At 39.9% G+C, this 18,050-nt stretch overlaps 1 protein-coding gene across 1 annotated transcript in view; it reads left to right on the top strand.

Moving 5' to 3' along the window:
* The first annotated feature begins 1,228 nt into the window (after positions 1-1,228).
* Positions 1,229-18,050, top strand: part of CUNH1orf141 (chromosome unknown C1orf141 homolog) — a 29,313-nt gene continuing 12,491 nt past the window's right edge. Inside the window, exons 1-3 of the mRNA XM_070403365.1 lie at positions 1,229-1,303; positions 6,025-6,185; positions 15,767-15,879. Of these exons, the coding sequence (XP_070259466.1) occupies positions 1,229-1,303; positions 6,025-6,185; positions 15,767-15,879 (349 nt within the window). The remainder of the gene's footprint in view (positions 1,304-6,024; positions 6,186-15,766; positions 15,880-18,050) is intronic.

Below are 18,050 nucleotides of genomic sequence, written 5' to 3'. Positions count from 1 at the left end.
CAGGGCAGGTGGCCTTCCACATACTTCCCTTTTTCTTCGAATATCCTCCTTACAAACTTTCCAACCAAGTCTCATGCTTCCCCACAATATGTTACTTACATTCACTCAATTAAACCTCATAACAACCCCATGAAGTATGTACTTTTATTATTCCCATTTTACAGATGGGGCAACAGAGAGTTTAGGCAATTAACCCATAGTCACACAGCTGGTAAGTAGTTGAGCCAAGGAGTCAAACCTAGGTATCCTGACTTTAGCATTCATGTCCCTAACTAGACACTATGCTGCCTTTCTAAGTTTGAAGATGGGAGAGAAAGCAATGTTCTTTAATACTATGGCTTGATCTAGAAGGACCTCAACAGAACTCTATCAAAGATTTGTGTATTCTCATAAGTGTAAATGCAGGCTAAAAGCAGTCATAGCACTTACAGTTATCCATTTCCTCTATTGCTGATGGTTAATTCATTCATTCAGGTTGTTAGGTATTAGGGATGCAAAGAAGAATTAGGCATGGTTTCTAGCTTTAAGAAACACATAGTATAGAGGGTGAATAGAAGTGCCATATTAACAGTCTTGGATCACTGATCATTAAATTTTAATGCAACTGATTATATAAATGTGAACTCTTCACATTTACTTTTATTAAAATATATTATGACAGCCCTGACCGGTTTGGCTCAGTGGATAGAGTGTCAGCCTGCAGACTCAAGGGTCCCAGGTTCGATTCTAGTCAAGGGCATGTACCTTGGTTGCGGGCACAACCCCAATAGGGGATGTACAGGAGGCAGCTGGTTGATGTTTCTCTCTCATTGATGTTTCTAACTCTCTATCCCTCTCCCTTCCTCTTTGTAAAAAATCAATAAAATATATTTTAAAAAAATATATTATGACAAAAGAAAATAGATATGAATCATGCTGTATATTAAAGTATGAGTCACATCTGCTTCTCATATGGTAATCTTGAATTTTCTTCAACTCACCTTTATCATACATTTAAAAATTCCTAAGGCCCACACACATCTGAAAGTTCTGATTATGTGACTTTCTACCTAAAAGCTTTAACCTCTAAAATTCTATGATTTATTCCATGATCTATCTATACAGTTTTTTATTTTTTACTTAAAACAGTAAAATAAAGGTGAGTCTCTTAATTTATGCCTAAATAGCCAATGATATGTTTAAATTGTTTTATTTTTCTCCTTTTTAAATAGGAATTTACTGACTGACAATGGCAGAAAAAATTGTAGAGAAGTTAGAAATTCTAAACCAGCAAGCAAAGACACTCTTGGCCAGAAGAATAAAGGTTTGTAAAATAAAAGCTAAGATTTAATTTAAGTATTAAAAGGTTGTCATTTCCAATGTGAATGATTATTTTTACTTTTTAGTTAATATGAAGATATAAATTAATTTGTAAAAAACAAATGAGTATATTGAGTCATCTATGCAAGTGGATACTATAAAGAAATAATTAGATATAAGGTAACTTCTAGATAGGTGCCATATTAGGTTATGATATATTTAAACTGCTTAAGACACTAGGCAGTCAAATAGTAAATGTGACACCTGTTATTCTTACTAATATGTTAAACATGTTAAAAATTATTTACTTGGTGCCTGGCCAGTGTGGCTCAGTAGCTAAGCCTTGACCTATGGAGCAGGAGGTCACAGTTCAATTCCCAGTCAGGACACATGCCCGGGTTGTGGTCTTGATCCCCAGTAAGGGGCATGCAGGGGGCAGCCAATCAATGATTCTCGCTCATCATTGATGTTTCTGTCTCTCTCTCCCCTCTTCCTACTTCTCTGAAATAAATAAAAATGTTTTTAAACAATTATTTACTTGGTTAAAAATAAATAAAAGGAAAATTAAAAGGAAGAAAATATTTAGTATTTGGTATAGTTACCAAATTAAAAATAATTAAGATTTATAGAAATTAATCTAAGTAGCCCTAACCGGTTTGGCTCAGAGGATAGAGCGTTGGCCTACGGACTCAGGGGTCCCACGTTCGATTCCGGTCAAGGGCATGTACCTTGGCTGCAGGCACATCCCCAGTGGGGAGTGTGCAGGAGGCAGCTGATCGATGTTTCTCTCTCATCGATGTTTCTAACTCTCTATTCCTCTCCCTTCCTCTCTGTAAAAAATCAATAAAATGTATATTTTTAAAAAAGAAATTAATCTAAGTAAAAAGGTAAGACTCCTATAAAATTCAATAAGTAGTGATAAAGAACAACAAAGAATAATAAATCCTCACAAAACAGATTTTTAGTACATATGAACAATTTAATTTGTTTACACAAAAACTTGCAAAATAATATAACAATGTGAATAAATGAGGCATAGATAAGAGCATGCAGGAGAAATCCAGGAAGACACCACAGAGAGGAACTCAAGTGAATAAACATCTTTATGAAGGTGGATTGCCTCTCTTTGCTTTATTAATGACCAAGAATGAGATAACAATGTGTAAATCACTTTGGTAATTGCTTTTTTAATTTTTTAAAACTTTTTTATTTTGAAATAATTATAGACTCACAGGAAGTTGAAGAAACAGTACAAAGAGTCCCATATACCTTTCACCCAGTCACCCCTGTTAGTGACACCTTATACAGTGCTGATCTTGACTGTGGTGCTGGTTACACACATCTATAATGAGATAAAATTGTACAATGTCAAAACCAGTATGAGTCACAACTGATATTGACAACTCTGGCATATTACTGTTAATCAGACTACAGACTTTATTCAGTTTTCCCCATTTTAACCTGCATTCATTTGGTCATTTGTATGTGTAGCTTTATGCAATATTATCAAAATACAGCATGTTTACATCACCACAAAAGAACTCCTTCATGTTACTTCTTTGTATTTGCATCCATACCCTTACCCCATTCCCTGTCTCTGTCCCTGACAAAGGCTAATCTGTTCTCTATCCCTATGGTAATGTAATTTTGAGAATGTTATCTATACCAATAATAGCCTAGGGCCATCACGATCAGACAGATGACCATCACCAGGAAGTGCATGGAGCAACTCTCGATCCCGCCCCCGCATCCCACAGGCTCCTATCACAGTAAGGCTGGCGGCCTGGTGGCAGGGCAAGGCAGGCACAGAGAGCAGGGCCTGGCTGCCAGGCACCATGGCTAGCGAGCAGGCCCGCAGACAGCAGGGCCGGCCAGCTACAGCACGCTGGCAGTCCCACCTCTGCGCATGAGCTGCAGAGGAAACATCTTTTCTGACCGCTCATTGGCTAAGCTCCTCATACGCCACTCACAGTGTTCTTGGTAACTTGCCTAATAAGAATCCAAGAAGGTGCCCTAGCCAGTTTGGCTCAGTGGATAGAGCATCGGCCTGCGGACTCAAGGGTCCCAGGTTTGATTCCAGTCAAGAGCATGTACCTTGGTTGTGGACACATCCCCAGTAGGGGGTGTGCAGGAGGCAGCTGATGGATGTTTCTCATCGATGTTTCTAACTCTCTATCCCTCTCCTTTCCTCTCTGTGGAAGATCAATAAAATATGTTAAAAAAAAAAAAAAAAAAAAAAGAATCCAAGAAGGTGATCTAGGGTTTTTCCACCTCACTCCTGGAGGAAAAAGCAAAGGTCCACTGCTGGAGGGGCTAAGAAATGTCATATCTTGCCCTAGCCAGTTTGACTCAGTGGGTAGAGCCTTGGTCTGCTGACCGTAGGGTCTGGGTTCAATTCTGGTCAAGGGCATGTACCTAGGTTGCAGACTCCTCCCTGGCCAGGGCCCAGGTCAGGGCTGATGCAGGAGGCAACCAATCGAAGTGTCCCTCTCACACTGATGTTTCTCTCTGTCTTTCCCTCTCCCTTCCACACTCTCTAAAAATCAATGAAAAAATATCCTCAGGTGAGGAGAGAAAGGAAGAAAGAAAGGAAGAAAGGGAGGAAGAAAGAAAGAAAGAAAGAAAGAAAGAAAGAAAGAAAGAAAGAAAGAAAGAAAGAAAGAAAGGAAGAAAGAAAGAAAGAAAAGAAAGATCATATCTTATGAAAGAGACATCTTGAAAATGCCTAAAGAAAGTTGTCATTTTTTTGTGGTGAAGGGACTGGAGTTCTTGTCAATGAAAACACCTTGGTGGCTGTGGCGGCTGGCAGTGGCAGCAGCAGTGGGGTGATGGGGGCGGTGCCTTCCCCTGATCAGCCCTGTCACCTCCTGCAGAGGGAGGCCAGATTGCCTGAAGGCTCCTGGATTGGAGATGGTGCAGGTCAGGCTGAGGGACACCCCCGCCCCTCCTGTGCACAAATTTTGTGCACCAGGCCTCTAGTATAATCATTCAGTATGTAAACTTTTTAAAAATATTTGTTTATTGGTTTCAGAGAGGAAGGTAGAGGGAGAGAGATATAGAAACATCAATGATGAGAGAGAATCATTGATCAGCTGCCTCCTGCACATGCCTACACTGGGGATGGGGCCTGTAACCCGGGGCACATGCCCTCACTGGGAATTGAACCATGACCTCCTGGTTCATAGATGGATGCTCAATCACTGAGCTTTGTCAGCCAGGCAGTACGTAAAATTTTGACATTGATTTTTTAAATTAAGCATAATGCCCTTGAGGTCCATCTAAGATCTTATACAAATCAATAGCTTTATTATTATAAATAATATATACATTTTATTGCTGAGTAGTATTCCATTATATGAATATACAGAGTTTCAGTTACTCACCCACAGAAGGACATATGGATTGTGTGCAGGTATTTTGCTTTTAAAAATAAAGCTGCTAAAAAATAAGATAAAATAAAGCTGCTATGAATATTTTTTACAGGTTTTTAAATAAACAAATTTCTTTGGAGTTAATGCCCAAGAGTGATTGCTGGTGAAATCTGTCTCTTAAACTCAACAAGGTCAAGGCCAGAAGGTTTGGTTTGACTTCCCCCTCCCAGTGCCTCAGCCTGAAAACTGCCTCCAAGATGAAGCTGGGCTATAGTACGGTTTACCTCATTTGTTTCCCTTTTTTGCAGGGATTGTGACTCTGCTTGTTTTCTAATGCCTGCTTACAGTTGTCTTCCTATATTTTGTCTTGTTTTCTAGTAGTTTGAAGCAGAAAGGCAATTCCCATAGTGCTTAATCTAACTTCATTGGCAGAAGCAAAAGTTCTTATATCCTTTGATTTGCTTTAATTTTTTTTTTATCTCTTTGTTCCTCTGTGCTGTTCTTTGAGAGAATTTTTTATAGAAGATTTTTGGCTCCTTAACTCACTCTTTAGCACTCCTTATTCCTCTTCAGTCCCTCTATATAAATATTTGAACAAAGTTCTCCTTTGATTGCTTTCTAACTCTAGTACTGGCTCATGCTACTAGACAAATCATGTGATTCATCACATGTGTCATGACAGGAAGAGGAACAAGTTGGAGAAACCAGCCTGCTATGGTTCCAATAACTCTACATATCAATATTGACTTTCCTAAAGATATAGGTTGTTCCTAATTTCTGAATTTGGGAATTAGGAGGGAGCCTTCACCATTATCTAGTCCAGCGGTTCTCAACCTGTGGGTCGCGACCCCTTTGGGGGTCAAACAACCCTTTCACAGGGGTCGCCTAAGACCATCAGAAAACACATATATAATTACATATTGTTTTTGTGATTAATCACTACACTTTAATTATGTTCAATTTATAACAATGAAAATACACCCTGCAAAGTAGCAAAATTACAGTTATGAAGTAGCAACGAAAATAATCTTATGGTTGGGGGTCACCACAACATGAGGAACTGTATTAAAAGGGTCGAGGCATTAGGAAGGTTGAGAACCACTGATCTAGTCCAACACCCTCATTTCACATATAGGCAAAGAGCAGCTCAGGTCACACAGCAATGGCATAAAAAAATTGGTGTACAAGGCCCCCAATTTTCAATCTGTATTATTTTTCCATTATTGACTACAAGTAAATTGTGTGTGTGTGTGTGTGTGTAAAGTGAGGTTAATGTTGTCCTTTCCACACAGGATTTTCCCTATGTGAATCACACTCTTTTTTTCACAGTGTTAAAACTTTGTCTTTGTTGCAGAAAAACAGTGTTCAGGGTTACGTAAAGAGGAAGACTTGTGTTGCACCCCTCACATTTGATTTCCAGTTGGAATCCAAAGAGGCTATTACTCCTACATCCACATCTATGACAGTATCACAGAGCAGAGAAGACAAGCCACATGTTATTAGAAAAACTAAAAGGTAACCATCATAACTACTTCAAACTTTCAACTTGAGGTTTTAATGTATTACTTTAGATTTGTCTTAGATTATGCAGTCTATATTAATGTCAGCTTTGTCAAACATAGGTATATTTCATAATGGCTATGAGTTATAACATACTAAGTAAGCATTAAAAATAGTTTATAAAATATTCATTATATTATTTCACTATTGCAGATAGTAATTACAATTCTGAATTTTTAAAGAAAGGCCTTTCTTGAGCTATGTATGCCTACAAATTAACGTCAGGATTTTTTTCAAACTTTAACCAATAGAGGCAAAGGAAAGCCCACCTGATTTGAGAAATCAAAAATAGTTCACTGTTGCTAGACTTGAATGGAATATGGGGGAGAGCTGAAGAAGTGAGGCTAAAGAGGTAAGCAGTAGTAAAGGCCAGATCACCAAAGGCCTTATGAGCTTAGGAAACAGCTTTGGTCAAAACCAGTAAAGAGCGACCAAAAGGTTTAAACAGGGCAATGCATAGACAGATTTGGATCTTAGAAATATCATTAAAAACAGCAAAAGAGGTCATTAAAAATTATGAGGGCTCCTCAGAAAACCTGACCCTTTACTAAATTCATATTATCTCCAGAACCTGCCTCTCCTGGGAGGCATCCCATCTTGCCATGAGTCCTTTTCTAGTCAAAGCAAAATGATTGCTTAAATAGCAGAGCAGAAGGCAGAAAGTTTTTATCTTCATGTCAAGAATGATATGCTGCTTACATCGGTTAAATTGTATAGATTTAGTTCCTCCAAACCTTGAGCTGCAACTCCTGGGCTGAAAAGCTAACTTAGCTAGGAGTCTCCACCAGTGCTCACAAACCCCACTCCAACACCTAGCCAAGGTGTCTAATCTAATCCACACAGCTTTCAGTTTAGCCTCAACTTGACACCGTGACTGCCACCTCCTACCAGAGACTGTCTGATAATGGCATGCTCTCTTTTGATCTCTAGCCTCTTGCTATTCAAAGTGTGGCCTTCCCCGGGCAGGGTTGCGGGTGGGGGTGGGGGAGGTGGGGGGTTTAGGGGGGAGGAGTGGTAAGAGATCAACCAAAGGACTTGTATGCATGCATATAAGCATAACCAATGGACTCAAGACACTGGGGGGTAGGGGAGGCCGGGGGAAGGTCAACGGGGCGCGGGGGAAGGGAGACATATGTACTACTCTTTGTAATATTTTAAGCAATAGAACAAAATTTTTTTAAAAAAAGAAAGAAACTGGGAGGGAAAGCTTCTGAAATTTGATCGTGCAGACATAAAACTGAGCATAGTTAATAGACAACTGCATAATTTCTATTTTTTTTTCTACATGTGCTTTCCTGCCCAGGCATTCTATAATAAAAGTTTGCAATAGTCAAAAAAAAACAAACACAAAACAATGAAAAAAAAATCCTCAGGTGAGGATTAACAAAGAAATATATAAAATAAAATATCTGGGTCTGCCCCCTCCCCCCCAAAAAAGTGTGGCCTTCCATCAAGCAGCATCATGTCACTCGGGAACTTGTGTGACGTGCAGAATCTCTGACCCCATCCTAGACAGAAGCTGCAGTCAACAAGATCCTACAAGTGATTCTTATGGACACTGACAACAGAGAAACACTTCCCTTAGCACAGAGGTTCCCAAACACGGAGGGCTCGCTAAAACACACATTGCTGGGCCCCACTCGCAGAGTTTTTGATTCAGTACTTTGGGGCCGGGGCCTGATAATTTGCATTTTTAGTAAGTTTCCAGGTATTACTGACGTTGCTGCTCAGGGCACCACCCTTTGAGTCACTGCTCTAGCTAAGGTCCCACTCTAATCGTGCTGCCTAATATCAACATCTGTCTCATTCTTTTCCTTGGCTTACTGGATATCATAGCAACTCTCAACCTGGCTGTGATCACCCAATTGATGAAACGTGCCCAGGTTTATTTGTAGCTGAGCTTTGCTTTCAGAGTAGTCATTTCCAACACATATGTACATGAGTATTACCTGGGGAGCTTTAAGATAATTGGATTCTACTTTAATCGGTTTGGAGTGTGGCCCAGCCATTACTATTTTTAAGATTTCCCAGAGATGATTATTATATAAAGCTAAGATTGAAAACCGTTAAATTCTTAGGGCTTCTTTGTCAGTTACTCCCAGAGACATTTTTCTATGTTATCATTAGCTTGGGATTTCTATATCTTTCTTGGATAAATGGGACTTGATAAAGGTGACAGCCTTTATCACCTGGAAATATCTTCCTAGGATCACTTTTCTGATAAGCAGAGTTTTATAATCATTCAAAAATATCTCTCAGTCCTTGGCATTTAATTTGGATAGAGTCTTTAATATTTCTCAATAAACACCAAACACACTCTTCTCTGCAACTTTTTATAATTGGACCTTTTACAAAAGAGCCATGCTCTTTTTGACAAAAGTCTCTTTTAAAAACCACCTGTAATGAGGAATTTTAGTAAGAGAGATGAAGTGACTTTTTTTCATTGCTTAGGCATTCAGTCCTGGATTATCATGTGAGAATGGGCAATTTTACCATGTATAAAGTAGTAAGAAATAGAGAATAAGTTAGGGGCAAGTAGATAGATTAAGAATATTTTTTAAATATTTTTATTGATTTCAGAGAGGAAGGGAAAGGGAGAGAAAGATAGAAGCATCAATGATGACAGAGAATCATTGGTTGGCTGCCGCCTGCATGCCCCCTCCTGGGGATTGAGCCCGCAACCCGGGCATGTGCCCTTGACCGGAATTGAACCCAGGACCCTTCAGTCCGTAGGCTGATGCTTTATCCACTGAGCCAAACCAGCTAGGGCTAGATTAAGGATTTTTTTTAGGGGGAGGTGGGAGCGGATAGGGAGAGGTCAATGGAGGAAAAAGGAGACTTAAATAATACTTTAAACAATAAAGAATTTAAATTTTTTAAAAAAGAATTTTTTTTAGATCAATGGAAGAATCACTTGACCTTTATAGGTGCTGAAGGAATAAAAAACTCACTGAAATGAATAGTCAAGGAGAAATCTCAGGGAGACTCACATGAAGGAGGGAGGTGAGCACAACTAGAAGAGATGACTCCTAATAAGGAGTCTTTATAAGAGGAAGCAGAAGAGAACTTTAGAAAATATGTATCTTGAGGACAAATAATGAGGGGGCAGGGAAAGGGGTTTTAAAAAAGCATTTCAGAATCAAAAACTGAGTAGGGAAATTAAAAAATAGAATACAGTTGTACATTGGATTGATAATCTAGACCAGTGGTCGGCAAACTCATTAGTTAACAGAGCCAAATATCAACAGGACAACGATTGAAATTTCTTTTGAAAGCCAAATTTTTTAAACTTAAACTATATAGGTAGGTACATTGTTATTAACTTAATTAGGGTACTCCTAAGGCTTAGGAAGAGCCACACTCAAGGGGCCAAAGAGCCGCATGAGGCTCGTGAGCTGCAGTTTGCCGACCACGGATCTAGAAGATCAAAGAGAGACACAATCTTACAGAAATTTTTTAAAAAAAGAAATGGAAATCAGATTGAAAATATATGTAGTAAGGTTTCAGGATAGTCAATATCTAAATATATACCTAATACATAAGTCAGGAGAGCAAGAAACAGATGGTAAGAAAAATAAAAAAAATATTAGAAAAATATGCCCTTTTTTGAAGGCAGACATAAATTTTCAGATCAAAAGGGTTACCAAGTGCTAGACTTATGGAAAAATTAATACCAAAGTCAGGAAAAATCATTGGTTAATTACAAAGGAAAGGAAATCAAATGAGTTTCATATGTCTCATCTGCATCTCTAAAGCTGGAAAACAGTGAACCATTTTCAGCTTTTGAACAGAATGGCAATCCTGGAATCCTCTGTTTTGGATGAATCATCATGTATATATGAGAATAATATTGTTGGACCTGAAAGATTTTAGAATGTCATCTGCCTATGTATTCTTTCTGAGGAACTTACTTGAAGAAGTATTTTATCCAAAATAAAATGAAATATGAATATGAATAATATAAAGATACAAACTAGGTATCTTCATTATACACAGATGTATCTGAAATTGTTTATGGTGCCAGAACGAACGCTTGGACTTCCATCTCACAGTGGCTGTATCATGAAAACATAAAACATCCCAAAGGATTGCCAGTGAAGGAATTCATAGGAGATTTCCAGTTGGGAAGAGACGGCTTTTAGAGCAGCCCCCATGCTTCCATCTGAGCTGTACCCGTCCCTTGGGTTTCTTACCTTCGTGGGCCAGTGCCATTTCAATGATCTATCCCAGGACGTGCAGCAGCCTCCCTTTAATTCCAGCACATGCAATGCAAACGCAAGGTCTTCACCTATATTTCCTTTAACTCAACTATAATAGAGTATAATCTCACAGGGAATTTTTTTAAATGTAAGAAAAAAATGGGAGGGGGGTTAAAGGGAAATGAATTTTAAAACATACAAGCAGTCCAAAATCAATACAACTTACAAAAAATAGATTTATAATTTTATGCTAGTGAATTAACCCACATAATTTATAATTCCAAGTTTTATTCCTCATATTATATGAGAACCCAGTGCTACAAACACAATTTTTATTTCTAGGCCCGTATCCCTCTCATTCATTCTTCCCACTATTGGGAGAAAATTCTTCATAGGTCTCTTGTATTTCTATATATTGTATGAGCAGAGGCACTAGCTGCCTTTGTTTCTGACAATCGTTTCAAGGATGTTTATGTAGCAAATAGCCTTGGAAGATAGAGATAGTACCGTCTTCTGAGCAAGAGCAGGCATGTTACTGTCCATTATAAAAAATTGGGTTCCCTAAGCTAGGGTTCCATTCCTGTGATATAACCCATTGTGTGTGCAGGTGTCATCTGGCACTCTGCTTGTTGCCCTATTGCTATGAATAACAAATGGCCCTCTGCCTCTGATCCAGGAGTCTCATGTCTTCTGCCAGCATAGATAAAACTTTGACAGGCTAACTTGTTAGTTTGTAAGGAGGGTCAAGTCTCAGACCTTTCACAGTCCTTCACACCTACTTTTAAGGAAGAAACTTGAGGATAGAATGATAGAAACTTTGACCCTCCTTATAAATGGTGTGGTAAAAGTCATTGTGCCTCATTCCTCAATGAGTAATAAAACACCCTCATCCAGGTCCCTGTGCATTTAGAAGGACTGTATATACCCATTTTATCTATCCTACAAGTCTATCTGCTTGTAGGGAGCAGGATTTATAATTTAGTTATATCTCAACTAAGTTCATAAAATTAATCCATATAATGTAGTTTAACAAAAGCAAGAAAGCAACATGATAAGAGATTATGTAAACTAGCAAAGAAAGTCATAATCAGTTGAGAACAGAGTTTATCCTCAATCTTATATGCCAAATATCTGGCACTTAATTGAATATATTTCCTATAAATCAATGTTAAGTATGCATTTATTGAAGGGGGAAAAAAAAGCTGTCATGTACTTCCACCTAACTTTTGGCTTTTCTCCCATAAGCACACTGAATCTTTAAAAGCATTTGGCAAAATTAGTATGTATAACACCTCCCAGAAGAATGTTAATATGACTATAATTTGAGAAATTGAAGACAAAAAGCAAGCCACATAAAGGACCACATTAGTAATGGGGAAGGGGCTAAAACTATGGATATAGAAAAAATTAAAATAATTATAATCAGTACTTTATATAGCTATGCTGCTTTGAAAAATGAATGGGAAATATAAATGGGAAAAATAGTCTAAACAAGAAAAAGAAAACATTAGAAATCAATAACCAGAAAATTTTGAAAGTAGTCAAAATTTTATGAAAGTACCACCTTGAAGCTGAGTCAGAATGAATTTCTTCAAAATTTTAAAGAATTATTTAAATGGTTTCTCAGCATATAGACAAAGATGAAATAGTTCCAATTCTTTTATAAAGCTGTATTTGATCCTCAAGTCTGTCTGACCACAAGAATTATAAACCCTTGATGAATCTCACTTATAAATACAGATTTTTTAAAAATCATGATAATAAAGAGCTAATATGCTTATGGTTGGGACGCCATAACACTTAAAGACCGATCGCAGGAGGCTGCCTGCATGTGCGCTGCGAGGCGTTGCTCCAAAGACGGGGCGGAAGTGGGGAGGCGCCCAGAGAAGGTGGGACCATCCTGTGCTGGGGAGGGCGGGGGTGAGACCCGTAGAGCCCCTCACCAGTTCTCAGAGTACTCTGCCACCCATCTGCCAGAGGAAGGAGCACAGAGCCACCTCATTGCTCCGGAGACAGGGTGGAAGTGGGGAGGCATCTGGAGGAGGCAGGACCAACCCAAGGCGACTCTAGGGACTGAGAGTGGGGCTTGAAGCTGCCAGAGAAGGCCAGAGGGGTCAGGGGCTGGGCCAGGCATACTGGAGCTCTGCGTGGAGAGGTTCAGATGTCAAGGCAGGGCGGCGGGTGGGTGGGCAGAGCTACGTGACTTCACGCACTGGGCTGCTAGTCTTACCTAATAATAGACAAACACGTAAATTGACCATCCCTCTGCTACGCTCACCAGCCAATCAGGAGAGTATGCAAATTGACCCAACAAAGATGGCAGTTAATTTGCACATGTAGGCACGAAGTGCCAGAGCCCAGCGAAGACGAAAGGCTCCGGGCCACAGCAGTGAAGATGGAAGGCTCCGGGCCGGAGCGAAGGCCTTGGTCCCGGGTGCCAGAGGAAAAGCGGTGCTGGCAGCCAGGGGAAGGGAAGGCCTATTGCACGAATCTCTTCGTGCAATGGGCCTCTAGTCTATAATAAAATATTAGCTTAACTGTTTCATTTGCCTATTCTTAACTCAAAAACATATAACATAAAATAGTTTTTTATTTCTTCAATTTCACTGATCATTTTTTGTTTATTAAAAGTCTATCCCAGTGGTTCTCAATCTGTGGGTCGCGACCCCTTGGCGGTCAAACGACCCTTTCTCAGGGATCTCCTAAGACCATCCTGCATATCAGATATTTACATTACGATTCATAGCAGTAGCAACATTACAGTTATGAAGTAGCAACGAAAATAATTTTATGGTTGAGTCACAACATGAGGAACTGTATTTAAAGGACCAGAAGGTTGAGAACCACTGGTCTGTCCAGTTTGGTGTTTTGATCCCACATACTACTCAAGGCTTTCCCTTCTCCCATCCAGCCAGAATAATGACTTTGTAAGAGCTGAAATGGAAAAGGGCTATGGCCAGCAATTTTCTTCTTCCTGTCCCCCTACCTGTGAGTGAAAGGTGGGTGTGATCTTCCTCTAGCACACCGTCTCCTCTTCCATCTTCTAGTCTCTTTTTTTCTCTGGTACAGGAACAGTGGTGTGCTAGAGTTAGCTCCTACTAAGTTTTTAGAGCTGATTGTTGAATTTTCAGGAATTTTGTTAGATGGTTATTAAACAGTTATTATTAAAACTCAAATTATGTAAACTAATAATTCAAAGACACACTAACAACAAAGACATTATTCAAAATTTATCACTTCCTAATTATTTTATTACATTTTACTATTATCTATAGTCTTGAAATTATTTACATGTATTGTATCCCTATGGTAGAACTATTATGTATTATCATGCTTCTACACATTTCTTCTCAGTTTCATATTCAGTGATGTCCCATTGGTAGCTTGAAATCAACCTTGGATATTTACATCATAAAAATTGATAAATATTACAAATCAAATTTGTATATATTGTATGTCTAGATTTAAGAAAGTTAAGGAGTCAATGTTAATGATGAAGATTAAACTTAAAAGTATGTCTCTTGCCTGTAGCCATTATATTTTAAAAAGCAAAAAATAAAATTGAGGAAATATTCTTCTAGTATTCAAAAACTATTGTCTGTCTCAGCAAAGAAGTAACTATGTCATTGATGAATATATGAAGGTCCAAGATATATTTTCATTGTTCACTTTCATATTATTCCTTAATGTAAATAAAAATATCAACCAACATTAGAAAAAAATGTTATTAAATAATTTCCAGCACCCTCCTATATAGGAGTAAGAGAGGAGGAAGAAGGAAACAAGAAAATTTTTTACCTTCTTCTCGCTCATTGTTATTTTCTGGACAACTCTATCATAAAGAACGTAGCTGTTGAAGTGAGTGAAAATGATCAAAAGGTACAAATTTCCAATTATAAGGTAAATGTCCTGGAGATGTAATATACAGCGTGGTGACTATAGTTAACAAATCTCTAGTGAGATTTACTGACAGAGTGGGAATGAGGAATGAGAAAAAGAAATCAAAGAGACTAGAGTTTTTGGCCTAAGCCTCTGCTTGAATGGAGATGAGGAAGCCAGGATGAGGAACAGATTAGGAAGAAGGTGTAAGCAAAAATTTGGTTTAAAATATGTGAAGTTTGAGATGGCTATAATACATCTAAATGCAGAAGTCATGTAGTAGTTGCATATATAAATCTGGAGTTCATACAAGAGTTTAGGGTCTAGTCCAGCCGTGGGCAAACTACGGCCCTCGGGCCGGATCCGGCCCATTTGAAATGAATAAAACTAAAAAAAAGAAAGAGACCGTACCCTTTTTTTTATTTTTTATTTTTTTAAATATATTTTATTGATTTTTTACAGAGAGGAAGGGAGAGGGATAGAGAGTTAGAAACATCGATCAGCTGCCTCCTGCACACTCCAAACTGGGGATGTGCCCGCAACCAAGGTACATGCCCTTGACCGGAATCGAACCTGGGACCTTTCAGTCCGCAGGCCGACGTTCTATCCACTGAGCCAAACCGGTTAGGGCAAGACCGTACCCTTTTATGTAATGATGTTTACTTTGAATTTATATTAGTTCACACAAACACTCCATCCATGCTTTTGTTCCGGCCCTCCGGTCCAGTTTAAGAACCCATTGTGGCCCTCGAGTCAAAAAGTTTGCCCGCCCCTGGTCTAGTCTGTACATGGGAACATCAGCATAACTGTATAGGTAATATTTAAAGGTGTGGGACTGGGTAATACCAACTACAGATGAGTGTCTGAGGTCTGAGGACTGAATCATGTGTTACAAGCATTTAGAGGTCAGAAATATCATGAATTATATACCATTATCTTTCTTACATACTGATCGGGGTTGAGGGGGGGTGGACCGTGGGAGAATGAGGCCTGGAGAGGCAAGTGGCCACAGGCATTCCAGTCATTCTGCCACTCGGTCTATTTGCATATTACCCTTTTATTATATAGAATAAATGCTGTGATCTGGTATCTGAACTGATCCTAACTCCATGTTTCATCACATTGACTCATATGGCAATGTCCCCAGTATCTCATTTAACACTTTCCAGCATATTTTTCTAAAAGAGTTAACCAGCTCCTGAACAATAGCTTCCTGAACTGCTCCCAATTTTATGACAACAGCAGTTTCCTGTCTCTTCTTACCTTGAGTGAATATCACTAATTTTTTTAGCTCCTGCTTATTAGTCCCATTCTTTTACACTTTCTACTGTAATATATTAACACAAAAAACATCCAGATCTATATAACTGGGACATCACCACAGTTCTCCAAGTTTATTTTTTAGATTAGCCTTATACATTTTCTGATTATTTTAATTACATTAATTTTATTTTCCAGGTATGTCTCTTTCAAAAATGAGCCTGAACCCAGAAAGAGTGATTTTGAGAAGTTAAATTTAAGATTACATGCTGCGCCAACAAATACAAAAAATCAAGAAAACAAGTCAATGGGTAATGCTTTGTGTAATGTATTTATTTCTCCTTTGATATATAAATGCATGTTTTTATTATACACTTTAGTATTTGTATCTTAAAGGTTCTTGATAATTTGATCTCTGTTGAGAGCATTTGCTCAAAAGTTATCTACACTAATAAAAGACAAACATGCAAATCAACCGTACCTTTGCCATGCCTTAAGCCACGCCCATCAGCCAATCAGAGCGACTATATGCAAATTAACCCAATCAAGATGGCTGCCGGCGGCCACGGATCTGGAGCAAGCAGGAGGCTTGGTTGCCCCAATGATGAAGGAAGCCAAGCTTCCCTGCCTGCCACGGCAGCTCTGAGCTCCACTCAAAGCAACAAAGTTTCAATTATAGAAGGTAAATAAATCACAGATACCTGCTTTCAGCAGGCAGTGGCCACGGAACTGGAGCGAGCAGGAAGCCAAGCTTCTCTGCTGTGGCCGGCTCTGAGCTCCACTTAAAGCAACAAAGTTTCAATTAAAGCAGGTAAATAAATCCCAGAATAAAAAACAAAAGGAGAGGCTGGGAGCTTCCGTCGCCGAAGGGGTTTGGAAAGGCCCTCAGCCCATCATCCATACTGGCCAGGCACCCCAGTGGGGACCCCCCTACCCTAAAGGGGGTGTGGCCTGCCTAAAAACAGCCATCAGCCCCTCACCCAGGCTGGCCAAACCTCCATGGGGTGGGCGTCCCAACTGTGGAGGGGGTGTGGGGGTTTGCCAGCAAACAGCCATCAGCCCCTTACCCAGATGGCCAGACACCCCAGTGGGGACCCCCACCCTGAAGGGGGTGTGACCAGCCTGCAAACACCCATCAGCCCCTCACCCAGGCTGGCCAGGCACCTCAGCAGAACCCCCACCCTGATCTGGGACACCCTTCAGAGCAAACCAGCCGGCCCCCACCCGTGCACCAGGCCTCTATCCTATATAGTAAAAGGGTAATATGCAAACTGACCTTAACAGCAGAACGACTGGGAATCACTGGTCACTATGATACACACTGGCCACCAGGGGGCAGACGCTCAATGCAGGAGCTGCCCCCTGGTGGTCAGTGTGCTCCCACAGGGGCGCTCTGCTCAGCCACAAGCCAGGCTGAAGGCTGCCAGTACAGCAGTGGTGGAGGGAGCCTCTCCTGCCTCCTCAGCAGCACTAAGGATGTCTGACTACAGCTTAGGCCTACTCCCCGCTGGCAAGTGGACATCCCCCAAGGGCTCCCAGGCTGCCAGAGGGATGTCTGATTGCCAGCTTAGGCCCAATACCCCAGGGAGTGGGCCTAAGCCAGCAAGTGGACATCCCCCAAGGGCTCCCAGGCTGCCAGAGGGATGTCTGATTGCCAGCTTAGGCCCAATACCCCAGGGAGTGGGCCTAAGCCAGCAAGTGGTCATCCCCCAAGGGGTCCCAGACTGTGAGAGGGCACAGGCTTGGCTGAGGAACCACCTCCCCCCACCCACCCCCCCCCACCGAGAGCACAAATTTTTGTGCACCAGGCCTCTAGTGGGTTATAACTGCAGTGTGAAAATTTTTAGTGAGCTATAGAGAAGAATTTCCTAAGAGAAAGAGATGTTAAATATCTGAATGGGTAATTTATATAATTAAGAAGATATTTTTATGTTTATTTTTCTAGAAAGAAAAATTCTGAATTTCTTTTCAGTTCATCATAATGGCCTTTATCATTCATATTTCTACTGACATTTCTGCACATGGTTATTTATGTATTATCTAAGAAAATGGAAGCTTTCTCTGTACCTCTCCTCTTTCTTAGCTCTCACCAGAATTGCTTTTAAAATCCCTTTATGGACTTACTGACTTTTTCTAGCATGTACATCAAAACTCTTCCAGCTTCTACCCACTTCCAAAGCCACTTGCATATTTTTTTTTTTTTTTTTTTTTTTTTTTTTTTTAAATATATTTTATTGATTTTTTACAGAGAGGAAGGGAGAGAGATAGAGAGTTAGAAACATCGATGAGAGAGAAACATCGATCAGCTGCCTCCTGCACATCTCCTACTGGGGATATGCCCGCAACCAAGTTACATGCCCTTGACCGGAATCAAACCCGGGACCTTTCAGTCCACAGGCCGACGCTCTATCCACTGAGCCAAACCGGTTTCGGCGCCACTTGCATATTTTTATGTATTTGTTGCAGCAGCATCCCACTTCTC

This window comes from Myotis yumanensis, unplaced genomic scaffold (assembly GCF_028538775.1).
Source record: "Myotis yumanensis isolate MYYU_CA2020_CCGP unplaced genomic scaffold, mMyoYum1.0.hap1 SCAF_2, whole genome shotgun sequence".
Lineage (NCBI taxonomy): Eukaryota > Metazoa > Chordata > Mammalia > Chiroptera > Vespertilionidae > Myotis > Myotis yumanensis.
This window is presented reverse-complemented; position numbering and strand designations above follow the sequence as displayed.